The sequence below is a fragment of the Miscanthus floridulus genome, chromosome 14, assembly GCF_019320115.1.
Source record: "Miscanthus floridulus cultivar M001 chromosome 14, ASM1932011v1, whole genome shotgun sequence".
In the NCBI taxonomy this organism is placed as follows: Eukaryota; Viridiplantae; Streptophyta; class Magnoliopsida; order Poales; family Poaceae; genus Miscanthus; species Miscanthus floridulus.
Genome location: NC_089593.1, coordinates 70176873 through 70203722, shown reverse-complemented (window position 1 = coordinate 70203722; position 26850 = coordinate 70176873). Strand labels below are relative to the sequence as shown.

Sequence of the window (26850 nt, the reverse complement as noted above, 5' to 3'; positions counted from 1 at the left end):
GCTGACCTCAGGATCCAAAGATAAATTTACTTCTGTCATAGGGCCAAATATAAATTTTCTTAAAAAAAAGTCTAATAAAAAATTAGGCTACAACTCTTTGGAACATGTGGGTGGAAGAATAAGAAAAGAAAAGGACTGTAGAGTCCTTTTGTGCTCTGCTTGAAGTTAGGAGTCTACTTTTGGTTGTGATCAGTGGACTTGTTTATTGGTTTGGTTGCCTTCTGATGTAAGGTTTCTGGTTATTGTGAGTCTAGACTGTCCGGATAGCGGAAAATTGGTCTAAGTTCCCTTCTTGTACTGTTAAGCTCTAAACATTCACTTGTGAATGTGAAGGTTGGAATGCTTTGTTCCGTAATCCAAAAAAATATCAACGTGGCAAGTTTAAATATAGAAAAGCAAAAAAAAAATAGCAAGGATGTTGAAGTAACATAATTTTTTGAGAAGTTTTCTATTTTACATAATAATTAAAAAGAGTAAAATGCACTGGAGGTCCATTAACTTTCGTTGTGGTGTCATCTAGGTCCATCAACTTTGAAACTGTATTTTTGGGTCCATTAACTTTCGTTTGGTGTCATCTAGGTTTATAAACTTTGAAACTATATTTTTGGTCCATAAACTTTTAAAATGGTTCACTGCAGGTCCACGCATGCATGCATGCATGTCGGCTTCGGCCTCCGGTCTTTGCGTCGGTGGAGCCATGCTTGCACTCGCCGCCATCGCTCGTCCATGGACCGCTCGTCGTGGCTGGTCACGCGGATCACGGCCGCCTCCAGCTCGGGTCTCCTCAGCGCCGGCACAGCCACCCTAGAGGCCGGCCGTGGAGCTCGCGATGCTGCAGGTGGATGAGGATGAGATGCGGTGCAGGCCTCTGTAGGTGGATGAGGACGCTGGACTCGGAGAACGGCTCCAAGATGATGGGCCTGCTGCTCATCCAGGACAACAGCGACAAGGAGCTCATCCGCCTTGCCTTCGGCCTGGAGCATCTGCTCCACGCCTTGGTCGCCACCGCGCGTGCCAAGCTCGTCGGCAAGCCCGCGTCCCCGCCGTCGCCCGTGCTCGGCCCACTGCAGACCGGCCCGCCCTGGGAACTCCCGAGCCCCGGCGCCGGCCACCACCAGCACCACCAATCGCCCTTCACCGTCGACCAGCTCGGGTACGACGGCAGCGCCGACGCGTTCTACATCGACGACTACGGCGTCTGGTCCCCTGCGGGCAGCGCCGGCTCCCATCGCCGGAGCTTCTCGCTCAGCGACGCCAAGGCGCCAGCGTCGTGGAGGCCCTGCATGTACTACACGCGCGTGTACTGCAAGAACGGCTCCTCCTGCCGCTTCCTCAATGGCATGCCCGAGGACGACGCCACGAAGCGGGAGATGGCCGTCATGCGCGCCAAGGCCCTGGCCGCCGCGCCACCGCCGCCGTAGCTCATGGCGTCCGCGTACCCCTTCTCGTCGTCGCCCAAAGGAGGTGTCAGCCTCAGCTTCCTGCTCCGGCAACATCAGCAGCAAAGCGAGACCCAAAGGTGCCATTTTTATCGCTCGTCGTGGCTGGTCACACGGATCACGGCCGCCTCCAGCTCGGGTCTCCTCAGCGCCGGCACAGCCACCCTAGAGGCCGGCCGTGGCCGTAGCGCCGCCACGTGCGTCAAGTGGTGCGGTAGGTCTCGTCGTGGAGCTCGCGATGCTGCCGGTGGCGCTGCCGGGGAGGAGCGGTTGTCGGACGCCGACACGACAGCGTCGTCTATGGCCATGCCAAAATCCAGCCTGTCTCGCCTGTGGGCAACCCCACGGCAGCCGCCATCGCTCACGTGCTCGACAACCGGCGCGAGTTCCCTGCACGGGGACGTCATCGCCTCGTGCGCAGGCTACACACATGCATGGGAAGGGAGAGAGAGAAGCTAGCAAAGGTCACAAGTGCTCTTCTTGCTTCATGCATGGACGACGCCATGGCTGAGCTCGTGGAGCTCGTGGGCAGCTCAGGTTGGACAAAGGGAAGCAGGGCGAAGACCACAGGGAGGGAGGGAAGAGCGAGGGGATGCTCATGAGCTGCTCACCTCGTCCTGCGACGACGGTCAAGCCCGGCTCGTGCATACGACCGTATACTGTATACGCGTGGCAAAGCGAAGCGAGAGCAGGCGAGCGAGTAAGCTGAGCGTGCTGCTGGGTGGTGGAGGAGAGCACCTCGGCATCGCCTTTTATAGGCCGGAGGAGGGGGGCTTGGCCGGCGAGCACAGCAACTCGCCTTCAATGGCAGCACTGCAGCGGGCGTCGGCTTGCGAGGTCGCGTGCTTGCGACGACGGTGGCGCTGAGGCAATGGAGCGTGCAGGAGGAGTGATGGCGCGGCAGAGGTGAGTGGAGCAGGGCGGCGTGTGTGCCATGCTGCAGCGGGTGGCGATGGTGTAGCCAACTTGCTTTGCCGTGGCTCAGGGCGATGGGACGACGCGAGCAGGGGCTGGGTGGCGTGTAGCGGGGTAGGTGAACTGAAAGTGAACACGTGGTGGCGAGCTCAGCTGTCTGTGTGCTTGCCTCTTGCTATGCGTAGGCCTGTGGGCAGGCAGGCAATGTGCACGGCCTCGGCGACGGAGCACGGGAGCGGCGTCAGCGTGTGGCGGTGTGTGGCCACCCGCCTGCTGCAGCGCCTGATCCTCTGCACACACCGCCGCGGTGCCGGTGAGCCACTGAGCCTTGCGACGCGGGCGGGCGGGCACAGCACAGGGTAGCCACAGCCAGCCACTGCCCCACAGCGACGGACGCTGGCCCTGGCTGGTCTCCCTCTGCGGGGCCGGCCTGCGGCGGCGTCGCCGCGTGGCGTGCTACGTGTGAGGTCCATGCGTGGCGCCACCGCCGGAGGTCCATGCAGTGGCTGCTGTACGCGCGCAAAGACCGGAGGCCGAAGCCGACGTGCATGCATGCATGCGTGAACCTACGGTGAACCACTTTAAAAGTTCATACACCAAAAATGCAGTTTCAAAGTTGATGGACCTAGATGACATCCCAACGAAAGTTAATGGACCCAAAAATACAGTTTTAAAGTTGATGAACCTAGATGACACCCAACGAAAGTTAATGGACCTCCGGTGTATTTTACTCTAATTAAAATATAGAATTTGGCTATTATTTTTAGAACAACTCTTGGAGTTCATCAGTTCAAAAGGTGGTTATATCAAGTTCCAAAATTAATGTCTATTTACAAAAGGTGAATAATTTTGTTGTAAATTAAGTTAGACTATTTACATAATAGTATTAGTTTTTTAAAAAAAAATAGATTCAATTCCTATTATCATCTGTGAATATTATAGTGTTATAGTTTACATAATAGATAGATATATAGCTGGGTGTTTTTCCTTTTCTAATAGGTTTTTTAAGATTTATCTATTTTTAACACTCTCCTTGGGATTTTTTTCCTCCTAAAAAAGGAATAGTTTGTAGCTTCTAATTAAACATATAGCCTAGTTTCTATTACGAAGTTTTTAACTATGCAGATTGCTACAAAAAGGAAACCAAACATAACAAAAATGAAGTCGACGTTAGCTCAACTAGTTGGGTGTGACGTGTGGTCATACACCGAACCAGATTCAAATCCTCTCTACTCTCTCACCGTTAGCTCAACTATATGCGGAACACAATCGACCTTTTTTTTTATTTGATACTATATATAGACCTTTTTTTTTGGATTGGAGAAAAGCAGACACAATCGTTTGAATGCATTTCATCAAAAAAAAAATCGTTTGATCGCACTCGGTCGGACGTATTTGATGGGAACCTGGCCCATTTAGCAGATCCGACCCGGCCCTAGGATAATTAGACACCTATGAGGATTGTTGACTGGCCCAAGAAGCTCAGCTACGCTAATGACTTATGGCCCGGCCCGCCGCTGCCTTGCCGTGCTGGGCTGGGCGCCGTTGTGAGTTGTGACAGACCGGAGCCTGGTTGGTTTTTGCTGTGTACGCGGAACTGCTGGAGTTGCTGTAGTACACGTTGGTCCGAGGCATAATTCGGATAGTCAAACCTTGGACTTATGGTAATCAAATCAGTGCAGGAGAGCGGAAGTGACTTGAAAAATGTTTCCAGTTCCAAAGTGACTCGTAATCAGTGTGCTCCTAGTGGTAATTATTCATGCAAGAACATGTACGTATAGGAGTATAGGAGTACGCGGGATGGAGCAGTAATGGTGTGTTGCTCGTAAAGTCACTTATGCTGATTTGTATGACTAATTTGTTGAAAAAGAAAAATATTGTACCATCATTTATAAGCTGGCTTATAAACCGGCTTATAACGGTAGCCGAACACTACCTTCAGCTTTGCTCCCGTCTCGGTTGCGTGTCGATCTGGTGTGGTGGACTGGTGGCTTCACTTCACCCACCTCCAATCTCTCGTCAGGGTCGAAGATGGACGCCAATGCAAATGGGTCCTGAGCACTGAGGGGAGGTGCACCAGGATTCACGTACGATTCGATTCGTTTGCGGGTTGCGTGCGTGGTCGTCGCGCGACAGGGAGGCGGGGAGAGGAGCCCGTAACCGCCGAGCCGAGGCTGCACGACGCGCGCGTGCATGCATGCGCCGTTGCAGCGGAGGTCACCGGTGACGACGTGCCGCCACCGTTCGGTTGCCATCGTTTCCAAGACAAGAGGCCGAGAGAGCACGCACAGTGCTCCGCTGTACTCCACCAGCCGCGCGGGCCGGGGTGCCGCGAGATCTGCGCGGGGCCCACGACCCCCGCAAGCCGCCGTGTGCACGCCGCCTGGGGAGCACGCGCCGCGTCACTGACCGGTGGGGCCTCTCCGCAGCACCCGTGACCTGTCCGCCGCACCCTTTTAGGCTCTGTTTAAATTGAGGGTGTCACGTGGAAGTATTCGGAGAGTAATAATAAAATAAATTACAGAAGTCGTCAGTACTCCGTGAGACGAATTTATTAAGCCTAATGAATCCGTCATTAACATAGCTGTAGTTTACTGTAGCATCGCGTTGCCAAATCATGGCCAATTAGGCTCAAAAGATTCGTTTCGCTACTTAGTCGCAATCTATGTAATTAGTTAATTTTTAGTCTATATTTAATACTTTATGCATGTATCAAATATTCGATAGAATAGAAACTAAACTTTAGGGAGAGAAACTAAACAAGCCTTCATTAGTGCCGTGGAAAAGCCAGCTCTCCTTCCTCATGCTACCTTTTTCTCTCTTTTTCTAGTAAAAAAAATGAGACAAAACTACACAAAAACTTTGGATGGATTCATGTACACCAAATTCGTGAAGTCTTCATTTTCCCCTTCGCGACGAAACAAATCATGCCATGCACACACCAACGGGAGCAAAGTAGTACGTGCAAGATTTTACCGATCTCACCTACGTCCACGTACCACGCGCCACACGTGGTGAAAAAATCTACTGAAACTCACCCAATTCACGGGGAAAATTCCAACCAGCGTGTCTGTTTCACGATCGATGAAACCTCGCGGTTCTTTTGTCGCCGCTGGAATTTTATGCTAAAACCTACAAGAACAAGAACTCACGACCTTGATGCCGCGATCTCGCTTGACAGCTACTACAGCTAGTACGCCAAACGCCCAAGCGCGAGATGGCACCATCCAGGTCAATTTGGTCATCACGCTGTGCTTTTACACGTCACCCTTTTATTTTTACATACATGCTCGAGTCAAAAGCGACCACTTTCTTGACAACACCATGATTACTCACCCATACACACACCATCTCTGATGAACCACCTTCAATAATTCTTTTTTTTTCAAAAAGAAGTTAAAAGAAAAAAAAACACAAGACCCTTCGAGAGAGCGGGAAGCAGCAGGAACAGCGACAGTCACTCGGCTTGCTGGATAAAACAGACGGGAAGCAGTAGGAATGGCTGCTACAGTATTTTTCTCTCACAACAAAACAGCTTCAATCGGCTGATATTCTCTCACAACAAAACAGTTTCAGCCGACTTATCAGCCGACTTTAATACCAGCCGAACAGACCCAGCTAACCATCAGCTAACTGATACGTATTGCTCTCGTCGTCAGTTCCGTTTCTATCTGTCTCTTTCTATGAGCAGGATTAGCGACAAGATTGACCCCTGCTGAATCCCATCGCGAAGGGCACGAATTGGCACCAACAAAGTGAATGAACTCACCGACTCACGCCACGAGAAAGAGCGGAGGTCCTGCGACCGGTCCGTCCGTGCGGACGGCGGGAAGGGCCGGAGTGCAGCCGCGGCCCGCCCGAGCATCCGCTCTTGCCGCAAGTGCAACACCATGGTGATACGTGTCCTACTGCTACAGTTTGAGGGTCAGGGGCCGGAGAGCGCGAGGAAATGACTTGAAATGTTGAGAGCTGCAAGCAAAGTGACAACTTGAGGTCGGTCGGTGCTCCTATATTTTGTTACTCCATCCACGCAAAAAAAAAAACAAGGGATCATAGACACTACCTACTCCGTACGCGAGTAGAAACGGTGTTGGTGTGGCGTGTCTCTGTAAGCAAAAACCAGAGTCGACTAGGCATAGATTAGTGGGTGTACATGTTTCTATTTGGGATAAAACGACAGTCCTGAACTAAATAGAGGGAGAGACTAAAGAGGGAGAGAGAGATAGCTCATCATCGGTGGGCGTGGCGGAGCTGCTAGCCATGGCACCGGTGGTGAGGTCGGCGTAGTCCAGTGGTGTCGGTGTCCGGTGATGGAGGCGTCCGGCGGGGAAGCATAGTGGCAGTTGGGTGGCGGCGTTTCCCTTCGCTTCAGCGCTTTCCTCTTAAATCGAATTAGGGTTAGGAATGTAGGTGGGGAGAATGGCGGCTCAGGTGAACCTCATACCAAGTGCCCCGGCCCCCACCTTTCTCTTTGGCCCCGTTCGCTTGTCTGAAAAAAGAAGCAAAAACACTGTTCCGACTGATTTGTTGTGAGAGAAAAACATTGTTCCGGCTGAAAAAAGAAGCTGAACAAGCCGGAATTTAAGACCAGCGAACGGGGCCTTTATAGCGCTGCGCGACGGGGCCCACCAACCATGATTGGGTTGGGCGCCCCCGATCAGGGCGCGGATCAAAGGTCCAAATTGGTCGTTAGGCCAACTTAGTGGAGATCAACCTAACATTCTTTTGTAAGCGGATCCGCAAGCATCTTCTTTGTGCTTACATGCTCAAGACTAATAGCATGATTCCGGACATTGTCTTTCACAACATAGAACTTTATGTCAATATGTTTGGCAGCATTACTTAACCTATTGTTGTGAGCATAAGTTACTGCTAGTTCATTGTCGCAGTATAACTTGAGTGGTTTATGGATGTCGTCAACCACTTTCAACCAAGGCATAAATTTCTTTAGCCAGTTCACCTGCCCCGTGGCCTCATAACAAACTACAAACTCAGCATACATCGTGGATGATACAATGACGGTTTGCTTGGAGCTTTTCCACGATATAACTCCTCCTGCAAGAGTAAGTACATACCCTGATGTGGATTTTCTATCATCTACATCTCCCGCAAAATCTGAATCCGAATACCCCTCTAAATGTAGGGATCAAATCTTCTGTATGTTAGTATGATGCCTTTTATGCCTTGCACATAACGCAAAGCTTTTTTCACCATTCTCCAGTGTTCTATTCCTGGATTACTCTGATATCTGCCAAGTATCCCGATAACAAAAGCTAAGTCAGGGCGTCTATATACTTGAGCATACTGTAACCTTCCTATAGCTGAAGCATATGGAACCATTTTCATTCGATCGATCTCATATTGGTTCCTGGGATATTAGAATTCTCCAGAACTATTGCCCTTGACTATAGGAGCAGGTGAAGGCTTACACGCATGCATACTGTATTTCTTTAGAACCTTTTTCTAAGTATGCATTTTACGATAATCCTAAAACTCCTTTCTTCTATCTCGGTGAATCTCTATTCCTAAAACAAACGAAGTTTCACCGAGATCTTTCATGTCAAAATTTGAGGACAAAAACTTCTTCGCCTCTAGTAGTAGATTAACATCACTACTAACGAGTAAGATGTCATCCACATACAGGATTAGGAAAATGAATTTCTCATTCTTGAACTTTGTATAAACGTATTTATCCTCCATATTCTCTTTAAACCCAAACTTTCTTATCGTTCCATCAAACTTTAAATACCACTGTCTAGAGGCTTGTTTTAATCCATAAATGGATTTCTTCAGGCGGCATCCCATACGTTCTTTTTCTTTTATGACAAACCTTTTGGTTGTGCCATGTAGACATTCTCATCTAAATCCCCGTTAAGAAAAGTCATCTTTACAATCATCTGATGTAATTCTAAATCGTAATGTGCCACTAACGCCATTATGATTCTAAAAGAATCCTTGCATGAGACTGGAGAAAATATCTCATTATAATCTATTCCTTCTCTTTGCGTAAAACCTTTCGCCATAAGTCACACTTTAAATCTTTTCACATTCCTTTTGGAGTCATATTTAGTTTTGTAGGCCCATTTACAGCCTATTGTCTTGACTCGTTTAGGAATTCTTTCTAAGTCCCAAATGCCGTTGGTGCTCATTGATCTTATTTCATCTTGCATGGCTTCAAGCCACTTTGATGAGTGAGTGCTTCTCATGGCTTTTTTAAATGAGGTGGGATCACCCTCCATTTGAAATTCTTCACATTCATAGACTTTGTAGTCATCACGAATGGCTGGTTTTCTGGCTCTTTGAGACCTCCTAGGGGCCTCATTAGTTGGTGCTTATTCCATATGGGGCTATTGTTGCTCTTCCTCATGTGCGGCAACGGGTTCTATAGGATCCTGAAGGATAGATTTCTCATGTTCATTTATTGTTGCCATAGGAGAACTAACAACAGATGATATCACTACAGTGTCTTCTACTGTTGGTGCAGTAGCAACAGGTAGCGAGAAAAATGGCTCCTGAACCATTGGGGTGGGCACATATAACTGCTTCTCCTCAAAGTTAATTTCTCTCGCTACCATACTCCCTCTGACCATATCATCCTCCAAGAACACAGTGTGTCTTGTTTCTATAAACTTCGTATGTCTGTCAGAACAGTAGAAACGATAACCTTTTGACTTATCTAGATAGCTAATAAAATGACAACTAACTGTCTTAGAGTCTAGTTTTTCTATGTTTGGGTTAAATACTTTAGCCTCAGCTAGATAGCCCCACACACATAAGTGGTTAAGTGAGGGTTCCCTTCCTGTCCACAAGTCATATGGTGTTTTGGAAAAACACCGACTTGCTTGGTACTCGATTGAGAATATGAATGGCGGGTTTTAATGCCTCTATCCACAAACTTATCGGTAAAGTGGAGTAATTTATCATACTTCTCATCATATCCATTAAGGTACGGTTGCGTCTTTTAGCTACTCCATTCTGCTGAGGCTCGTCCAGTGTAGAGTACTGGGCAACTATGCTATTTTCCTGTAAGAACTTTGCAAAAGGTCCAGGAACTTGGCCATATAGGGTATGTCGATCGTAGTACTCCCCCCACGGTCGGATCTTACTATCTTAATCTTTAAATTGTACTGATTTTGTACTTCAGCCTTAAATATTTTAAATTTATCCAATGCTTCTGATTTTTTCTTAATTGGATAAATATATACATAACAAGAATAATCATCTGTGAATGTTATAAATGAATCATAACCATCAACACTTTTCATAGAAAAAGGACCATAGATATCTGTGTGAATTATTTCTAAAATTCATGCGCTTTGTTTGGCATCTTTCTTTATTTTCTTAATATACTTTCCTTTTATGCAATCAATGCATTGTTTTAAATCTAAAAATTCTAATGGCGAAAGAATTGATTCCTTAATCAATCGTTCTATTCCCCCCTCGAAATATGGCCTAAACGACAGTGCCATAATTTCGATGATACATCATGAACTCTCTTTCGCTTATTTCTTGCATTCATAGACGAGGAGGCATTCTCATTCTTAGTGCTCACAACATTCACATTCTCATAAAGCAATAACAAATAAAGCTCGTCTTGTCGGAAGACAAGACCAACACACTTATAATTAAACATTATCTTACATTGGCCATTACCAAAATGGCAATCATATCCATCATCGTCTAACCGTGAGACACTTATTATGTTTCTACGCAAAGAGAGTACATAAAGGACATCTATAAGCTTAAGTATAAAGCCATCATTTAATTCTAATAGGAGTTCTCCAATGGCTTCAACTTCAGCTTGGACTCTATTTTCCACCTTAATGTGTCTTTCTCCTCTTTGCAGGGTCCTTCTCGTATGGAATTCCTATAATGAATTTGCAACATGAATAGTTGCACCTGAATCAATCCACCAAGTAGATTTTGCATAACTTAAATACAAGGACTCATTTACGAATGTAATAATGTCCACACCATTCCTCATCAGGTGCTTTAGGAAATCTGGACAATCCTTCTGATAGTGTCTAGTCTTCTTGCACCATTTGTAGGTGTCCTTGTCCACTAGAACATAGTTGGATTTCTGATGGTGATCTTTGTGTGGTGCCTTTCCTTATGACTTAGAGGAGGAGCTATTGTACCACTGAGGTTTTCCTTGTGGTTTGCATTTCTTGTTGTAAAAGTTCTTCCTTTTATTTTCCTTCACATGGTTGGCTGAGTCACCATGTGAGCTCTTAAGCCTCTCCTCTTCTTGCACACACATTGTAATGAGCTTCTCAATGTCCCACTTATCTGGTTGTAAGTTATAGTTCACAACAAAAGTCTCATACTCTTTGGGCAAAGAAGCAAAAATCAAATGAATTAGGAACTCTGAGTTTAGATGTCATGTTGCTCATCTTCAATATGTGCTCTCTAATCCCTCCACCAGAGTATTTCTCATTAACTAACTTCTTAATAAGAGTGCTTGCATAAGCCTTTGAAGAGTCAATAAACTGATTCCCACCTTCTTAAGATACTCAGTGGTAGTGGTACATTCTGGGATCGAACCCCTTATTGGATCCTCAATGGAGCCCTTTATCACCATCAAACACTTGTGGTTTGAACTATCCCACTTCGCACGATCAAGATTGTACTTCATTCTCACTTCTGTATGGTCACGCTGTCGAGTAGCAAAAGCTGCATTGGTCTCATTTTTTGCCCTCACCGGGTCCACAGGCTCAGTGGGACACGGAGAGATAAGTGCTAGATCATTGTCAAAGAGCGCAAGTGCTACCTCAAGCTTCTCTCGCCATGTGTTATAATTGCTCCCATTGAGAGGCGGAATGGATGAGATAAACGTCATTGGGTTGTATCTTGAAAACACTGTTAGAGAAAGTGAGAAACATTTGACATAGTAATTGCATGCTGTAATTTAACTTTGGTCAAAATTAAAACATACAATGTGCTTCTACAATAACTCTATATCACCGTTGGGCAGAAATAGAACTAATGCATAAAACTCATAAATAAAATTTATAATATTGCTATCATCAACTTTGGTCAGAAAAATAGCAATATCATAATACAACATTCTTCTACATTAACTCTACATCATCGTTGAGCAGAAATAGAACTAATGCATGAAACTCATAAATAAACTTATAGTATTGTTATCATCAACGTTGGTAAAAAAATAACAATACCATATTTTAACTTAAACAAATATGACTGCTCCTCTAATAAAATTCTGTTGGATCCAATTCAATTAGAGGATTAACGTAATCATAGCAGCGAAAACATAAAAATAATCTTAAAAATAATATTATCAGGAGCATTTCTATGGACTTAACTACTCTCTGAACAAATTATCCCATTGGTTTAAATTTGAGCAGAGATTAAACGTCAAAACTTAATACATAATGCATCAAAAAATGACTTTTGAAAATAATAAAACTAAAACGAAACTGCTATTCTTTTTGGCCTGCTAGTGAAAAGCGGCCCGCGACCCACTTCGCCAGCGCGCTGGCCCAAGGCTATAACACCCTGGGTGTTAGTCACAAGTTAAGCAGTGGATTTGGACTTAAGTAAACTATGTCAAACAATGACTATGATCTCTAGTTCAAAATTTTGAAGTGATGATGAAGGTGTTGTGGTCCAATCTATGAAATTGAGTCCCAACTTGAACTTGGACAACACACCTTTGCTTACATGTGGACCCTTGTTAAGATTTCGCAAGAGTAATGTTAAACATGCTTGTTTCATGTACATTACATCAACATGCATCCATCTTGACCAGTGGAAAAGTTTCTTGAAGTTTGGAATCAAGAAGTCACATGAAATGATAAGTTATAATCTTTCTTGAATCGCTTTATTAAGTGAACTATAACATGGGATATCAACCAAACCTTGTAACCTTGCTCAAACAACTCTACTTAAACTCATGAACAAAAATTATGAATGGTTCATGTTGAGCAAATGCCAAGAAAATGCCTCAATCGGTCTAAAACTCTAATTTAAGGTTTATCGTGAAGCTGCTATGACCAAGGTCAAATAACAGTGTGGAAACAAGTTATGAAGTTTGACCTTAAATAAAAGTTGAAGTTTCAGTGGAGTACAACAAACTTTGTTTAAGGGTCATGAGCTAGTTTGGTCCCTAACTTAGTCAAACTGTGGACTCAAAACTAAACCCAGTGCTGTTGTGGATCTAAAAAAAATTAGCTGTCTAGAAATTCAGTGGCAACAATGATTGGCATCTCGCATTCTCGGATTTTTATCAAGCAACTCAAGTTGAGCCAAATATAAAAGTCGTACTATATGTTTTGGGTAAGAGCATGCAAAAAGATGGCACCAGTTTGACTTTGTTTTGACCATAAATTTAGATGTTTGCTGATCATTGTCAACGCGTTGACACTATCAACTTGGGGCTTAATTAACCGCTAATGGAGAGCTCTGATAGCCAGATGACCTTAATTAAAGTTGTAGAGCAATTCGTGGGCTTCAACTTTGCTTTTAGGCCCAAGGTCCATTTTGGCTCGTAGCCAGCCCAAAATGACATCCCGCAGTGGCAACACCGTAGCCCTCCACGTGCTCAGGGAATTGCTTCAACGGGCGTCGCGTGTCCTACGCATGGTGGCCATGCCCGAGCTAGTACCCACCTTCAACTACCGAGTGGTCATGCCCCTGCCTCCCTTGCGCACGGAGTGGAGACACCGAGCTCCACAGCGCCTTTGTGCTCGCCCTCTCCCTCTCCGCGCTGTCTCGCTCCCTTCCTGCTCGCGAGCATGCACAACCATGGCCACCGTCGTTTTTCCACCCAGAGCGCCTCACAGCCCTGCACCACCGTCACTGTCTTCGCCTCGGCATTCTCTATCTCGAGCGCACTCTCACCCAAGGCAATCGTCACCCGAGCGCCCCGCTGCCGGAGGTGCTGTGGGCATGGCCACCGACGCACGTGGCCGGGCCACCTCGAGCCGTATCGGGCCAAGCCACGAGCACCAGTGGGTGTGCCTGGTGATGGGGATGCTCCCCCGCATCTTCCCCGACGCCAGCGATGACCTCACCGGCCGGAATTCAACTGGCCAACGATCCTCCTCCACCTCCTCTGTTCTGATTCACGTGAGGGACCTCGCACAACAATTGAACACAAGTGCAGGGGGCTAAATGCAAAGTCTATGACTCGGTTGAATAGTGCCTAGAAGGACCTGTTCGCTAGAATTTGTTTTCGTGAAAGTTCGGGGTCCTCGGTGCAAGTTTGTTTTTCTTTTATGGCTAAAACTTTGGAAAATCATAATAAATCATAGAAAATCATAAAATAGCAAATAAAGACTTTTTGGAATTATTGAGAGTAGATATATGCAGTAGAGTAATAATATGATATGTGTTAGTATAAGGTTTTTGTTGTTTTTATTTATCTATGTTAATTAGGGTTTTCTAGGAATAAATTCACACCTAAAGTTATCGTGCTCCAATTGCTGTGAAAATTTTATGCTAGGCTACTGATGCTATATTTGTGCTGTGCTAAAAAAATTAGTTTCATTGGATGCAATATGATTGAGTTATTGATTTAACTTGTTTATGGCTTGATAAATGGTTTTAAATAAGTTATAATTTTTATGTAGGTGTAAAAATATGAAATATGGTTCCTTTGCCCTTGAATGGTGATAATGTGGCCTGAGAAACCCTAATATAGCTATATGATTATAGAAAATAATGATCTTTAGATTTATCTTGTTCTCACATGTTTATTAATAATTAAGAGTTGTCTTTTTCGTAGCAATTAAATTATAAAACCTGAGCATATGAAATTTGTGCAGTAGCCATGTTTTGATAACATCTATCACTCATAAAAGTTTTAGCCCCAAACTAGTTGTTCTCATATATTACTAAAAATAATACATATATTGCATTATTAAAGTAGAGGATGAATGTTGTGAGCATATACATGTATTTATTGTCATGTGATGCTTCTAGTAGCTATTCCTATATGCTATGATTGTTTTAATATGATTTCAAGATGTTTGGGGTAGCATATATGTCAAGAAAATGTTAGATGATATATGAATGTAGTATGCCTCTGCTGTTTGGGCTGCTTGTACAGTTTTGGTTAAGCAATTAATTTCGTGGGGATAATGAGGATCTTTGTGGATGTAGTGAATATAAAAGTTTTAGATAATTTTCTTACCTTTCTTGTCCTAAAATTTCATGATTTTAGGCCTAATGGTTTAGGAGTTATAGATTTTAGAAGTTTGTTGTCAGGTTTTGTATGTCCTCTGGATAGATCTGAATGATTGTATTGTTTGGATTATGTAAATATGGAATCATATATTAGTGATAATATGAGAGTTCTAGTGCTTTTTCTAAGCTTTCTAAAATATCTAAGATCACTATTTTTGGTGGCCTAGAACTATAGTGATTGCTATTCAAAGTGGAATGGCAGCTTCTGTCCAAATCTAGACAGAGATACCTTCTTGATGTTGTTTAACCTTGTTAGCTGTAGAATCATCTTAAGATGATAATAATAAAGTTATAGATAAGTTAATAATCTTTGTATAAAGTTAAGGATCATGCTTGTTGGATAAATATAACTTGAGATATGCATTTCTGAAGTTACTATCAGCTTTCTGTCCTTAGTTGTATAAGCTCTGCTTCATGTTGTATTTTGACATTGTTATTTATTGAATCAGCTTTTGGTGTTAATAACAAAGTTTTATATAATTTTATTAGATTTTCATAAAGTCTAGGATCACACTTTTTGCATACCTAGAACTCTAGCTATGGTAAAACAAGTGACGGCGGTGCTGCTATTTAGAATCTATGTTTATACCTAAAATTGTTTACTTCACCTTGCTTTGCTTTGTGTGTTGCTAAGTGTGGCTCATGCCTATGATGGTGTTAAGTTAATATACCTAAAACCTTGTGAAACATGTGTTATGCTTGGTGCTGCCTTCCTTGCTATCCTAGCATGATAGGTTGTGTGATGCTTAATTAAGTAACGTGGAGTGCTTATATATGTTCGGTGTAACCTTGTGCTCATCTTGAAACTTTTTATATGAGGCATCTCATATTGCCATTCTTCGCATTCATGCACTTGCATTGTTGCATCTCATCTAGGTACCGTAGATCCACCATGTGAAGGACGTGATGTTGGAGCCAAACCTGAAGATGGAGTTTGGTGAATCCATCTAGAAGATGGAAGGACTAAGCAAACGCCGAGATAGGATATGCTCACCAAGCGAGTGTCGTCTAACAAACACTAACCTAGTGTTGGATCCCAGGCAAGCCCCGGAGCATTCTAAGCCTCCTATATTTTTATAAATATCACTTGCGTCCTTTATGTTTGATGCATTAGGTTATAAGAGTTTATTGGAAACACTTGATGCATAGAACTACCATATCCAGAAATATACCTTGAATCCTATGTAGGTTTAGGATCGAATATATGTTTAGCCATGCTTAGACCGGTAGAAGTCGGGTGGTTTCCTGTCACCTACGAGATATAGGTGGATACTAAACCACGGTTGGCTATATTTGCTATCGTGTAAAAAAACCATGGATTTTTTAAATCAAGGCCGGACAGAGTCTATGTTGTAGGTTGACTCATGTGATTCTATCTGCGCCGATTAAGGACCGTACCATTGTTGGTCCTTGGTCATTTGGAACGCATGCCTCTCACTTAGCTGGCCGGATAACTTGTTCCGACCGTGAAGCCAAGTAGCTCAACTCAGGTCGGGTCCCATTCTGTAAGAGTGCACACTCTAGATTGTAGTAAGGATGTGCGGAGAGCTAGACGTGAGCCCAAGGGCAGGCCGGGCCTGAACATCCTAGCAGCTGGTCGTCCCTGATTGTGCGGCGCTGATCGAACCCATGAAATGTAGACCTAAGTTGTACTAAACATGACCTAAGACTACCTTGATGCAGGTATATCTGGGTTTGTGTTAGGAATAAATTCCCAGCTGGTTGAAATCGATTCAAATCGCCGTCTCTCCTGGATAGTGAGAACTTGACTGAGCTTTCTTCTATCGTAGTGTTAATGGCAAGTGGAATGGTTCTGAGAATGAAATATTAAACGACTATGGTTATTATTTTGCTGTCATTAACAATATACTACATGTTTGGCACATGTTAGTCGCTAATCTAGAGATGAATAGCTATAATTAACTTGAAGACCGAATTATAAAAGGTATAGTTGAATAGGTGGCTTTTTTATGCAAAATGTTATCAAGCTAGCTCCACTCATAAAGCCTTACATGATCCTTGGTGTCACTTTATTTCTGGTTTATGATGGGTAAGTGTAGCTGAGTACATTCGAGTACTCATGGTTTATCCCACCATGTTGTAGGTGAAATTCTCAGCCTGAGGAAGATGTGGCTAATCGTCGGTGGGCTCGGTGACTCTATATTTATTTCTCATCTATACGTTTTTATCAGAGGAGGTCACTTATGCTAGCAATGTATTTGGAACTTATATTAATGTAATCATTTGAAAGCTATGTTATTTTTCTTTAACCGGTTTTGAAACCCAAACTTGTACTATTATTTATGAACCCATTTGTAATATTATTTCCACTACAACTCTGTGTATGTGATGTGTATTTGCTTAATCATACGATCTTGATTATGATGTTGATTTACCGAGGTCCTTCGTGACACTCGGCGGACTACCGGGTTTATATAAGTGAAAGTATACGCGCGTCAACGTGTTAAACGGGTTCACAATGGAACAGCGCGCGCTGCCACGCTCCCCCGCGCCCAGGCCACAACCTGGGCCTGGGGTGGGAATTCGTCTTCCCGCCTAGGCCGAATCTGGCCCGACTGCTCTCAACCATCGGATCCGATCGGGCGGTCCTCTGTGGCTTTCGGTCGATAAAAAACGCGACCCGGTAGCTCCCCTGAAACCCTAATGCATTCTTGTCCTTCCCCATCTCTCTCATCGCCGCACCGAGCAGCCGACAGCCGTAAAGGGAGAGCCGACGCCAGAGAAGAGTGCGCGGGGAAAAGGATGGCGCCGCCATGGGCCCTTTGCCAGAGCACGCATGCAGCTGCGCGTGGCACCGTCGAATGAGCTCGCGACCGGCGCCCTTTGTATGGAGTTCACGCACACGATGACGAGCGGCTCTCTTCCCACGCGACGGCGGTATCGTCTTCCCATACGGCGTCGGTAGCGCCGGCGGTGAGGGAAAACCGGGTAGGTCCCTCCCTCCTCCGACCTCTCTACTTGGGTTAGGGTTAGGATTTCTTCCGATTTGATTCATCTCCTTCTTCTTTCTACTCGATTTCTATCCCAAGAACTAGATCTACACCTAGATAGGCGACTGATACCATTGTAAGCATAAACCAGGGTCAAATAGGCATAGATTAGTGGTGTACATGCTTCTATTCAGGATAAAACAACATAGATCATGAATTAGATAGAGGGAGAGACTAAAGAGAGAGAGAGAGGTGTAGAGGTAGTTGACCATCGGTGGGCTTGGCGGAGCTGCTAGCCATGGCGCCGGTGGTGAGGTTGGCGTAGTCTAGTGGTGTCGGTGCCCGGTGATGGAGGCATCCGACAGGGGGAAGCACAGTGGCAGTCGGGTGGCGGTGCTTTCCGTCGCTTCAGCGCTTCCCTTTTAGATCGAATTAGGGTTAGGAATGTAGGTGGGGAGAATGGCGGCTCAGGTGAACCTCATACTAAGTGCCCTAGTCTCCACCTTCCTCTTTATAGCGCTGCGCGATGGGGGTCCACCAACCATGATTGGGTTGGGCGCCCCCGATCAGGGCGTAGATCAAAAGTCCAAATTAATTGTTGAACTAACTTGGTGGAGATCAACCTAACAGTCTCTACCTCCAATCTCTCGTCAGTTAGGATCTTTGTCCAATGCAATGCAAGGACGACGACGATGACTAGGAAACGAGGTGTCACGACGATGACGAGGAGCCCGTCGTAACCGTCGCCGGCCGCTCCATGACGGTCACATGTGCGTGCGTGCGCGGTATGTTGTGTCGGAGATCATCACCGGCCGGTGCGGTGATGACTGTCGGGCCTGTTCGGCTGGCATTAAAGTCTGTTGATAAGCCGGCTACAACTGTTTTGTTACGAGAGAAAAATACTGTAGATTTTAGCTAATAAATTAGCTGATAAGTTGAAGCGAACATATCCGACGAGGCTGGCACCACCGGCCGGTTGCGATCGATCGTTCCCAAGACCGAGAGTTTTATTTGAAATGAATGCTCATGCATGCGCTGACGAATTTGCATCGGAGATTTGGAAAGCAAAATATGCTTTGCTTCTCTCCTTTTCCCTCTCGATCTCTTTCTCTCTGTAACCAACCTCGCGGTCGTTAGAGCACGCACAAGTTCTCTACTACAGTGGAAGTAGTGACAGAGTCGACAGCCTGGCGCGCGACTCCACCAGGAGCAGGAGTCCAGAGGTCTCCACTCGCCAGGACGCTGGCTGGACGCACGAGCGCCGAGATCTACGCGGGCCCACGACCCCCGCTAGCCGCCACGTGCTCGCCACCTCGGGGGCCCACGCGGCGTCGCTGGCCGGTGGGTCCAGTCTGCAACACCACCCGTCCGCGGTCCGCCGCGGCTTAGGGGGTATTTGGATCAGGCACTCAAGTTTAGGTCGTGTTACATCGGATGTTTGATGCTAATTAGGAGGACTAAATATGAGTTAATTAAAAAACTAATTACACAGATGGAGAATAATTTACAAGACGAATCTATTAAGCCTAATTAGCCCGTCATTAGCACATATTTACTGTAGCACCACATTGTCAAATCATGGACTAATTAGGCTTAAAAAATTCGTCTCGCAAATTAGTCGCAATCTGTGTAATTAGTTTTTTTTTGTCTATATTTAATACTCCATGCATGTGTCCAAACATTTGATGAAACAGGGACTAAAATCCGGTCTAAGGAACCAAACACCCCCTTGTTTCCGGCTGCTAAACTCGGTTCTCTCGGATGTTATAAATACATAAAGTATTAAATATAGATTAATTATGAAATTAAATATACAAATCAAGATTAATTTACGAGATGAACTTTTTAAGTGTAATTAGTCTATGATTTGACAATGTGATGCTACATTAACATACGTTAATAACGAATTAATTAAGCTTAATAAATTCGTCTCCTACGGATTCTATAATTTATTTTTTTATTAATATCTGAACACGGCATACGACACCCCACGTGATATCCGATGAGACACCTTTTAAACTTTAGTCCTCCGTCCGGTTGCACTTGCCTCTTGACTTGTCCACCACCTCGTTCGTGAGCTCATTTTATTTACCACTCTGCGTTACCACTCTGCGATGGGAAAAAATAAAATCCGTGCACTCAACAACGGGAGTAAAGTATCAGCCTGTCGCTTGCTCGTAATGTAGGTGGTGGAAATTTTTACTGATCTCACGTACGTCCACGCGCCAAACGTGGTAAAAAGATCTACACCATGTTTAGATTGCAAAAAAATTGCAATCCGATAAATAGTAGTACTTTCGTCTTATTTGGTAAATATTGTCCAATCGTGGACCAACTAAGCTCAAAAGATTCATCTCGTGATTTCCAACTAAACTGTGCAATTAGTTATTTTTTTACCTACATTTAATGCTCCATACAAGCGGCTAAAAATTGATGTGATGAAAAGAGAGTGAAAAAACTTGAAATTTGAAGATGATCTAAACAAGGCCCTACTTTCTCCCTCCCACCCGTCCCACAAAAACTATTGTTTTAGGCCGGCCACAATGCGCTAGTGATGCTCCAAATTAAACGGGTCCCACATCAAGTATTGGGCAGTGGTGCCTGAAGAGCTGCAGTGTTCCAAATATTGGCACCGAAGCCATAAATTCGATGGGACCTATGGTCTCTGAGTCTAGCAGTTCCTTCTCTGAGAGAAAAAAAAATGTTCTTTCTAACTTTCTTTGCATCAACCGAGGTCAGCAGCCAGCAAGAAAATCTTTGTTTATTTTTCAAGTATCGTCTGGCAGCGGCGCAACTACGTGCATCTGACATCACTCGTTTTAAGCATCACTGGCCACAATGGCAGGAGTAACCCTATAATTTTCTCTCTCTCTTTTAGCGTCACTCGAGCAGCACATTGTGGCCGGTCTTAGGAGTTCTCACGCGGAACAAGGCTAAAGGAAAAAGACAGAAGTGCCCCTACTCCTTCTCTGTCACGCAACACGGTCATCTCTGCCTTCCTCGCCGTGGATGTCCAGTCGCCGCCGCCCTCCACATGCTGCACCAACTCCCATCTCCTGTTCCTCTGAGGCCCCATCTCTGGCTCCTCCGCGTCGGGCACCATGGACAAAGGCAGGGCCAGATCTCCGCCGCCGCGCCATCCGCCCGCTCCGCGGCGCTGTGGATGGGGGACGGGGCGGATCTCGGCCACCAAGCCAAGCAGCGGCGTCTCCCCGCCGTTGAAGGAGCAGAAGGGGAAGGTGGCGCCGGCGAAGGAGAAGAGGAGGGGGTGAGACTGGAGAAGCAGAGGTTGGGGGCTGGCTGGATCTCGGTCGGTTGTAGCTGGATCTCGTCTGCCTGTCGCCTCGCAGTGGAGCAGATGAGGGAGGGGCTGGATCTCAGCCATCTACCGTCAATTAACACCGGTGTAGGAGATGAGCAGGGCGGGCACTGGGCTTCTACCGGCGGAAAAGAAGGGGCGGGGGGCGGGGCGCTTGTGCAGGAGAGACAGGGCATGTTTAGTTTCTAATTTTTTTTTTTGCCTTCTACGGTAAAAGAGCGTACTAATTGCACAGTTCTCGACAAAATCGCGAAACGAATCTTTTAAGCCTAATTAGTTCATGAAAAGTCTTAAGTGCTATAGTAACCCATATGTGCTAATGATCAATTAATTAGTATCATTAGATTCGTCTCGTAGTTTCCTGATGGTTCTGTAATTTGTTTTTTTATTAATATCCAAAAACCCCTCCCGATATTCTTTCGACACATCCGATGTGACACCCAAAAATTTTCACCTCCCCAACTAGGCCCCGTTTAGTTGAAGCCAAAAACCAAAATTTTTTGCATAGTACCCGTCACATCAAATCTTGCGGCACATACATGGAGTACTAAATGTAGACGAAAAAAAAAAACTAATTACACAGTTAGCCGAGAAATCGCGAGACGAATCTTTTAAGCCTAATTAGTCCATAATTGGACAATTTTTGCCAAATAAAAACGAAAGTGCTAAAATAGCCAAAAGCCAAAAAATTTTAGAACTAAACGGGACCTAAACACACCCATAGATGCTGAGATTGGAGGGGACGAGCAGATATGTAGCCTAGGTACGGTTGTAGGGGAGTGTGGGACCGATGCCTCAAACGACACTCTTTCTTTTTTGGGACAGCTCTCCCATGCTAGAAGGACGTTTATTTCGGGACAGAGGAGTACTCATCTCACCCAATCCACAACAAAATTCCAAAACAACGTGTCGGTTTCACAAGCTCAGTTCTTTTGTCGCAACTGGAATTTGTGCTAATTGCTAAACTACATACACCACCTGATGCGCGATCTCGCTTGACAGCTACGTACGCCAGGTCAATTTAGCTAGCTAGGCCATTCCGCCCCCATTTTACCCTCTCTTAGTCTTGGCCATCACGCTAGCTACGCTTTTACACGCACGTCACCCTTTTATTTTTACCTGCGTAAAAGCGACCACTTTGTTAACAACAGCATGATTACTCTCTCTCACTCGCACTGTCACACACACCATCTCTCTGATGAACCACCGTTCACATGATTGAATCCAAAGTTTAAATTAAATTTTTTAAAAAATACAAGACCCTTCGCTTCGAGAGAGCGGCCGGGAAGCACGAACAGCGACAGTCACTCGGCTTGGTCACTTGAATTGTGCCGGATAATTAACAGACGTACGGTAGGCACAGCATCTGGAGAACCCGCTTCGGAGGTGCGCCTGCGCCCGGGCCCTATCCTGTCTCGGCACGTTGTGGCCAGGCAAACCTTTGAGTTCTAAGAAATTCGGGGGCGAAAGTGGCCTTATTATTTATTATATACAAGAACAAATGCTTCAGTTTTTGACGAGATATATATTCAGCGGAAGAAAGTGACCGATCGAGGGTACCTAAAACGCATTCAACTTTTCACCTACGACACAACCCACGGAAAATCTAGTGTTTGTTCCGTCAAGAGACGTAAGACATGTTTTACGATTGAGGAAGCCTGCCGTATTATTTTCTTTTTCATCACATTTTTTACGATCACAACCATATATATATATATATATATATATATATATATATATATATATATATATATATATATATATATATATATATATATATATATATATATATATATATTTGAAACAGAATAGGAGGGGTTTGCACCCCTACTACAATAAAAAAATACTTCTTCGCACGCCAAAGTAGCGACGTGTATCTTTGATCTTAAAAGTATATTTTAGATGTTTGTAATCTATTTTATCAATTCTAAACTATAAGATGTTTTGAGTTTTTAGACACATTATTTTTACTGTATACCTAGACATAGAGTATATCTATATACATGACAAAAGTCATGTATTTAGAAAAACCAAAACGTTTTGTAATTTGGAACAGAGGGAGTGTTATTATTGTTAACACTGGTTTTGTACCTTGGACACGCATGTGATTTAACGAACCATCGGTCAAGTTATTGAGGTCGACCTTTCCTTTTGAGGAATTATTAAAAATACACCGTGCATATATGACAGCGTTTTTTTCCAAACAAAATCACCGATTCCAAATGGATGAAGGAAAGGAAAAAAAGTACTAGTACCAGTGTACTATTATCAGTTCCAAATCAGATGCAATAAATAAAAGCGTAAAGAGAGGAGGTAGCATTAACTCCGCCAGTAACCGACAGCTAACTGATGTTGCTCTCGTCAGTTCCATTTCCATCTGTGCTGGACGCCCCGGATTTGCCTTCCCCTGACTCCCTGACCGACCCTCATGGCGTCTACACTTTCCCATCTGACCGTGCAGCACACGAAACGAAATATCTGTCACTTTCTAACAGCAAGATTAGCGACAAGATTGACCCCTGAATGACTGAATCCCATCGCTAAAGGCCACCAAGAAAGTTGAACTCACTCAGACGCCACTATAAGAGCGGAGAGAAATGGGCAGAAAGAAAGCAGGTGGAGTGGCGCTGTAACAATTCGCCACACCTAGCCTCCTCCCTCTGACCCTCGGCTCAGGCTCTCATTCTTCCCTCCCTCCCCCTTCTTGCATGCCGATCGCCTCCAAGCTCGTCTACTTCCAGCGCCGCCCCTCGCCGGCGCCGCCGGACGACCCGGGCCCCGAGCCGCCGGACCCCCGACGCCGACCCTGCCGCGACCACCGCCGCCGCCGGAGTTCCCTCTCCTCCCACCACAAGCCGGTGCGTACCCAAGAACACGCTTGCCGTTTCGTTTCCTCTGACTTCCTGCCGTTTGTTTGCTAATATAAAGCCGCGACCTTTTGCGGTTTTCCGAGTGAATAAACCGGGGGCTCTTCTAGTTTTCTTCATAGATTCGAACTTCGGGCTTCCAGCATAGCTAGAACTTTAGCATGGTGTGGATTACTGTTCCCCGTGTCTAGGTGAGCCCGAAAGTGATGGTTTTTGTCACCAGAAATGGTGAGTTATCGAGTTAACTAGGGTGCGCGGAGTGTATGCGTTACTGAGAAAAAGTTGTTGGTTTCGTGGAGGGAAGCCTGGTGGAGATTTGTTATTCTGAGCAGAGCTGCTGATGGATGCAGTCATGCAGGTGTCGACTGTACACCCTGTGGTTAAATAAGATTCTCATGAAATCCCAGGTTGAGATCATGCGGTCGGTTTGGTTAGAATTAGTTGACAGAGATGGGCGATTGTGTGTTGCTATGGAGTATGGATCATATGTGCTTTGCAGTATGACCTTCGTTTTCCTTTGCCTAAATGTTTGGGTCACGCGAAATCGGGAAATTGTTTCGCGGTAGTAATTCGGTTTGGATGAAGGCCTAGTCTCCTTGTTCTTCAGGAACGCTGAGGAGCCTATCAGCATCCTGGAATATGCTTGAAAAGTAGCTCATAGTAGTCTTTCTCGAACTAGGCAGAGTATTTTAGTAAATCTAGCCGGCAGAGCATACCAGAGTAGTTTTATCAAAAGAGGATATTCCACCGACCTAAGATAGAAATCTGAATGAATAACGTCGATAGTTGTCCCCAACAGATACTCTCTGGCATGGATGATTTGTAGGCTCAAAATATTAGGCCAAAAAAATTTATGTGGGCCTGTACTGTTGGTAACTTCAAAGGGAAAATTTAATTATATATTCCCTTCATCTACATTTGTGAACAAAGCTGCCATTTGTTTAGTTAGTGTCATGATGACAGGCATTTGTTTGCTCCATCCTCTTCTTTTGAAAACAATACTATGAGCTTTAATGGCTAAGCAATAGTTGTATTGAATCCAGCTCCAGGCATTAGCAAATTAATTGCTGGTCCCTATATCAGCCTATGGCAAACAGGTTATCAGCTTATTTGTGTGGAATCTTCTCTTTATTCTGATCAGGTGGCTAGTATTTCTTATCCATGAATTCATATTTTCTTTGCAATGAACAAGTTTCTTGGTGACATTAAGTCACCAAATAATCACACATGGACACTCTGTCTGCAGGAGATTAAGTACCCTACCTTGGCTACAATCTTGCAAACATGCAACATGATCGATTAAGGCACAAAAATTAGAGCATTTCGTATTTTTCCATGTCCTTCAAAAGCAGTATAAAATCATATTCAGTGATTACACATATGTTTCTAATACCCACTATATAAAACCAGGGTCAGGAACATGTTCCAGGACACCAAAGGGATGCTGCTGCCAAGCCTCTGGGATCAGTTGGAAACATAGCAGAGCATGCAGCGGGCATGGCCTCCAGCACAAGACTTCTCCGCAGCATATCGGACCATGGCCGGCTTCCTGACGCCGTTCAGCAGGCCAGGGAAAGGCTCCTTCAGAGGCTCAACAGCGTGGACCTGTCAGGAAGAAGGTCCGTGTAACCAACCCTTAGCGCGTCGTACCGTACTTCGTGCACATAATCTGACAGTATACTGAATCTACATCCACATGTGCTATCCTTTCTTCATTGCAGGCAAAAGACATGGCCCTCGGAATCATTCTGGGCTGGACTAACTCGCCCCGCTGACGCCGGTGTGTCCACCTCTTCGGACAGCATCCTGGGCAGTCTAACCAATTGCTTCCAGCCCGGTGAACCCGTCGCAGCCAGCAAGGTTGAAGAAGGCACGGTGGAGCCTGTCGTCGTCCCTGTCATCACTAACGCAGATGAGTGTGTGCCGATCACAGTGTTCCCCAAACCGGTCTCTGAGCTGCAGGAATCAGCAGCCTGCAAGGAAGCAGAAGGCTGTCAAGCCGCGGAAGCTGCTTCTCCAGCTGAGTGCTCCATATGCCTGGAGAGGTGCGGTGACTCAGGCGATGGGCTCATCCAGCTTCGCTGCAGGCACATCTTCCACTCGGCCTGCCTGGAGCGGTGGCTGCGGTCCCGCACTGACTGCCCCTACTGCCGCGCCACCGTGCGAGTTTGCTCCTAACAGCAGGAGGATGAAACTGAATGATAATGACAACGTGTCCAAGGCTGCAGATTACGGTTACTAAACCCTCCTGTCTGAGGCTTAACCATGTCCCTGCTCACCCCTTGTTGTAACTACTAGTATATATGGTTTTCCCTTACCCGTTGAGGTAGTAGCAGTACTGAACTTTGCGGCTTCAGCAAACTACTAGTATATATGGTTTTCCCTTACCCGTTGAGGTAGTAGCAGTACTGAACTTTGCGGCTTCAGCAATTTCGTGTGGTATGGTATATGTGTGTATCTAATCTATGCTGACTGGCTGCTGTATGTAACTGGATACTTTGCATCTGTGGATACCATCAGAGAAGCAATAAGCTGGCTGATGTTACGCTGCATAATTGCGTTCCATGGAATGTCACTTTGTGCAGTGCAGTTGTTGAGTCTTGCTCTACTACGTTGTTGTCATGCAGGCCTACAGTTCTGTGGTGATGCAGGATCTGGTTCTGGAGAATATGCCTGCATGCAGTTTGGTCCGGAAAGGCAGAAACGGTTTCAGGAACAGAATCGATGCCCGAGGACGAGGAGCATCGGTGAGCGAAGCACGGTGGTGGTGGTTCACCTGTGCTTGTCTTCTCTTGTAGTCTTGTTGCGCTGTTACCAGTCACGTGATACGTGATGACCTCACCTACCAGGCTGCCACAGTTGGAACTGCCGTTCTGAGCAGAAGCATGGGAGGCATGGAGCCATGGACGGAGAGCTCCCCTTTGGACTGGAGTTGCCGGCCGGAATAGGAGGCCGCCCGGCAAGGCGAGCGGGAGAGTCATATGGGCGAAGCCCTAGAATCGGGCCTAATTGAGTGCAGCCCATTTGTTGCCGGAGTCTGAGAGAGAGACGAAGGACCTTCCCCGTCAGAACACGGAAGGCCCAAGCCCACAAACTAAAGCTCGGCCCCACATTGCTCCTGGGCCCGCTCCTTCCATTCGCGTCGCGGT

The 26850-nt window shown here is 45.4% G+C and overlaps 2 protein-coding genes across 3 annotated transcripts; both read left to right on the top strand.

The window, feature by feature from the left end:
* The first annotated feature begins 878 nt into the window (after positions 1-878).
* LOC136503686 (zinc finger CCCH domain-containing protein 53-like) lies at positions 879-1421 on the top strand. Its single transcript, XM_066498681.1, has one exon. It carries the CDS (start codon positions 879-881, stop codon positions 1419-1421), a length of 543 nt encoding a protein of 180 aa, XP_066354778.1.
* Positions 1422-23445: 22024 nt separating this feature from the next.
* On the top strand, positions 23446-26290 carry LOC136504866 (probable E3 ubiquitin-protein ligase RHY1A). Of its 2 annotated transcripts, XR_010771005.1 has the most exons (4): positions 23446-23692; positions 25112-25320; positions 25423-26027; positions 26098-26290. XR_010771005.1 is itself a non-coding variant. In XM_066499901.1 (3 exons), exons 1-3 carry the CDS (start codon positions 23543-23545, stop codon positions 25877-25879), a joined length of 816 nt encoding a protein of 271 aa, XP_066355998.1. In that variant the 5' UTR covers positions 23446-23542; the 3' UTR covers positions 25880-26290. The 2 variants fall into 2 exon arrangements, 1 of the variants encoding a protein (XP_066355998.1); XM_066499901.1 differs by having other exon boundaries at positions 25423-26290.
* The last annotated feature ends 560 nt before the right edge of the window (positions 26291-26850 follow it).

Bases quoted from the DNA above. Each gene is read 5' to 3' on its own strand.
- LOC136503686 (XM_066498681.1), top strand. From the start codon at position 879: ATGAGGACGCTGGACTCGGAGAACGGCTCCAAGATGATGGGCCTGCTG.
- LOC136504866 (XM_066499901.1), top strand. From the start codon at position 23,543: ATGCCGATCGCCTCCAAGCTCGTCTACTTCCAGCGCCGCCCCTCGCCG. The intron at 23,693-25,111 runs GTGCGTACCCAA...ATATAAAACCAG, and splicing joins TCTCCTCCCACCACAAGCCG to GGTCAGGAACATGTTCCAGG. The intron at 25,321-25,422 runs GTCCGTGTAACC...TCTTCATTGCAG, and splicing joins GTGGACCTGTCAGGAAGAAG to GCAAAAGACATGGCCCTCGG.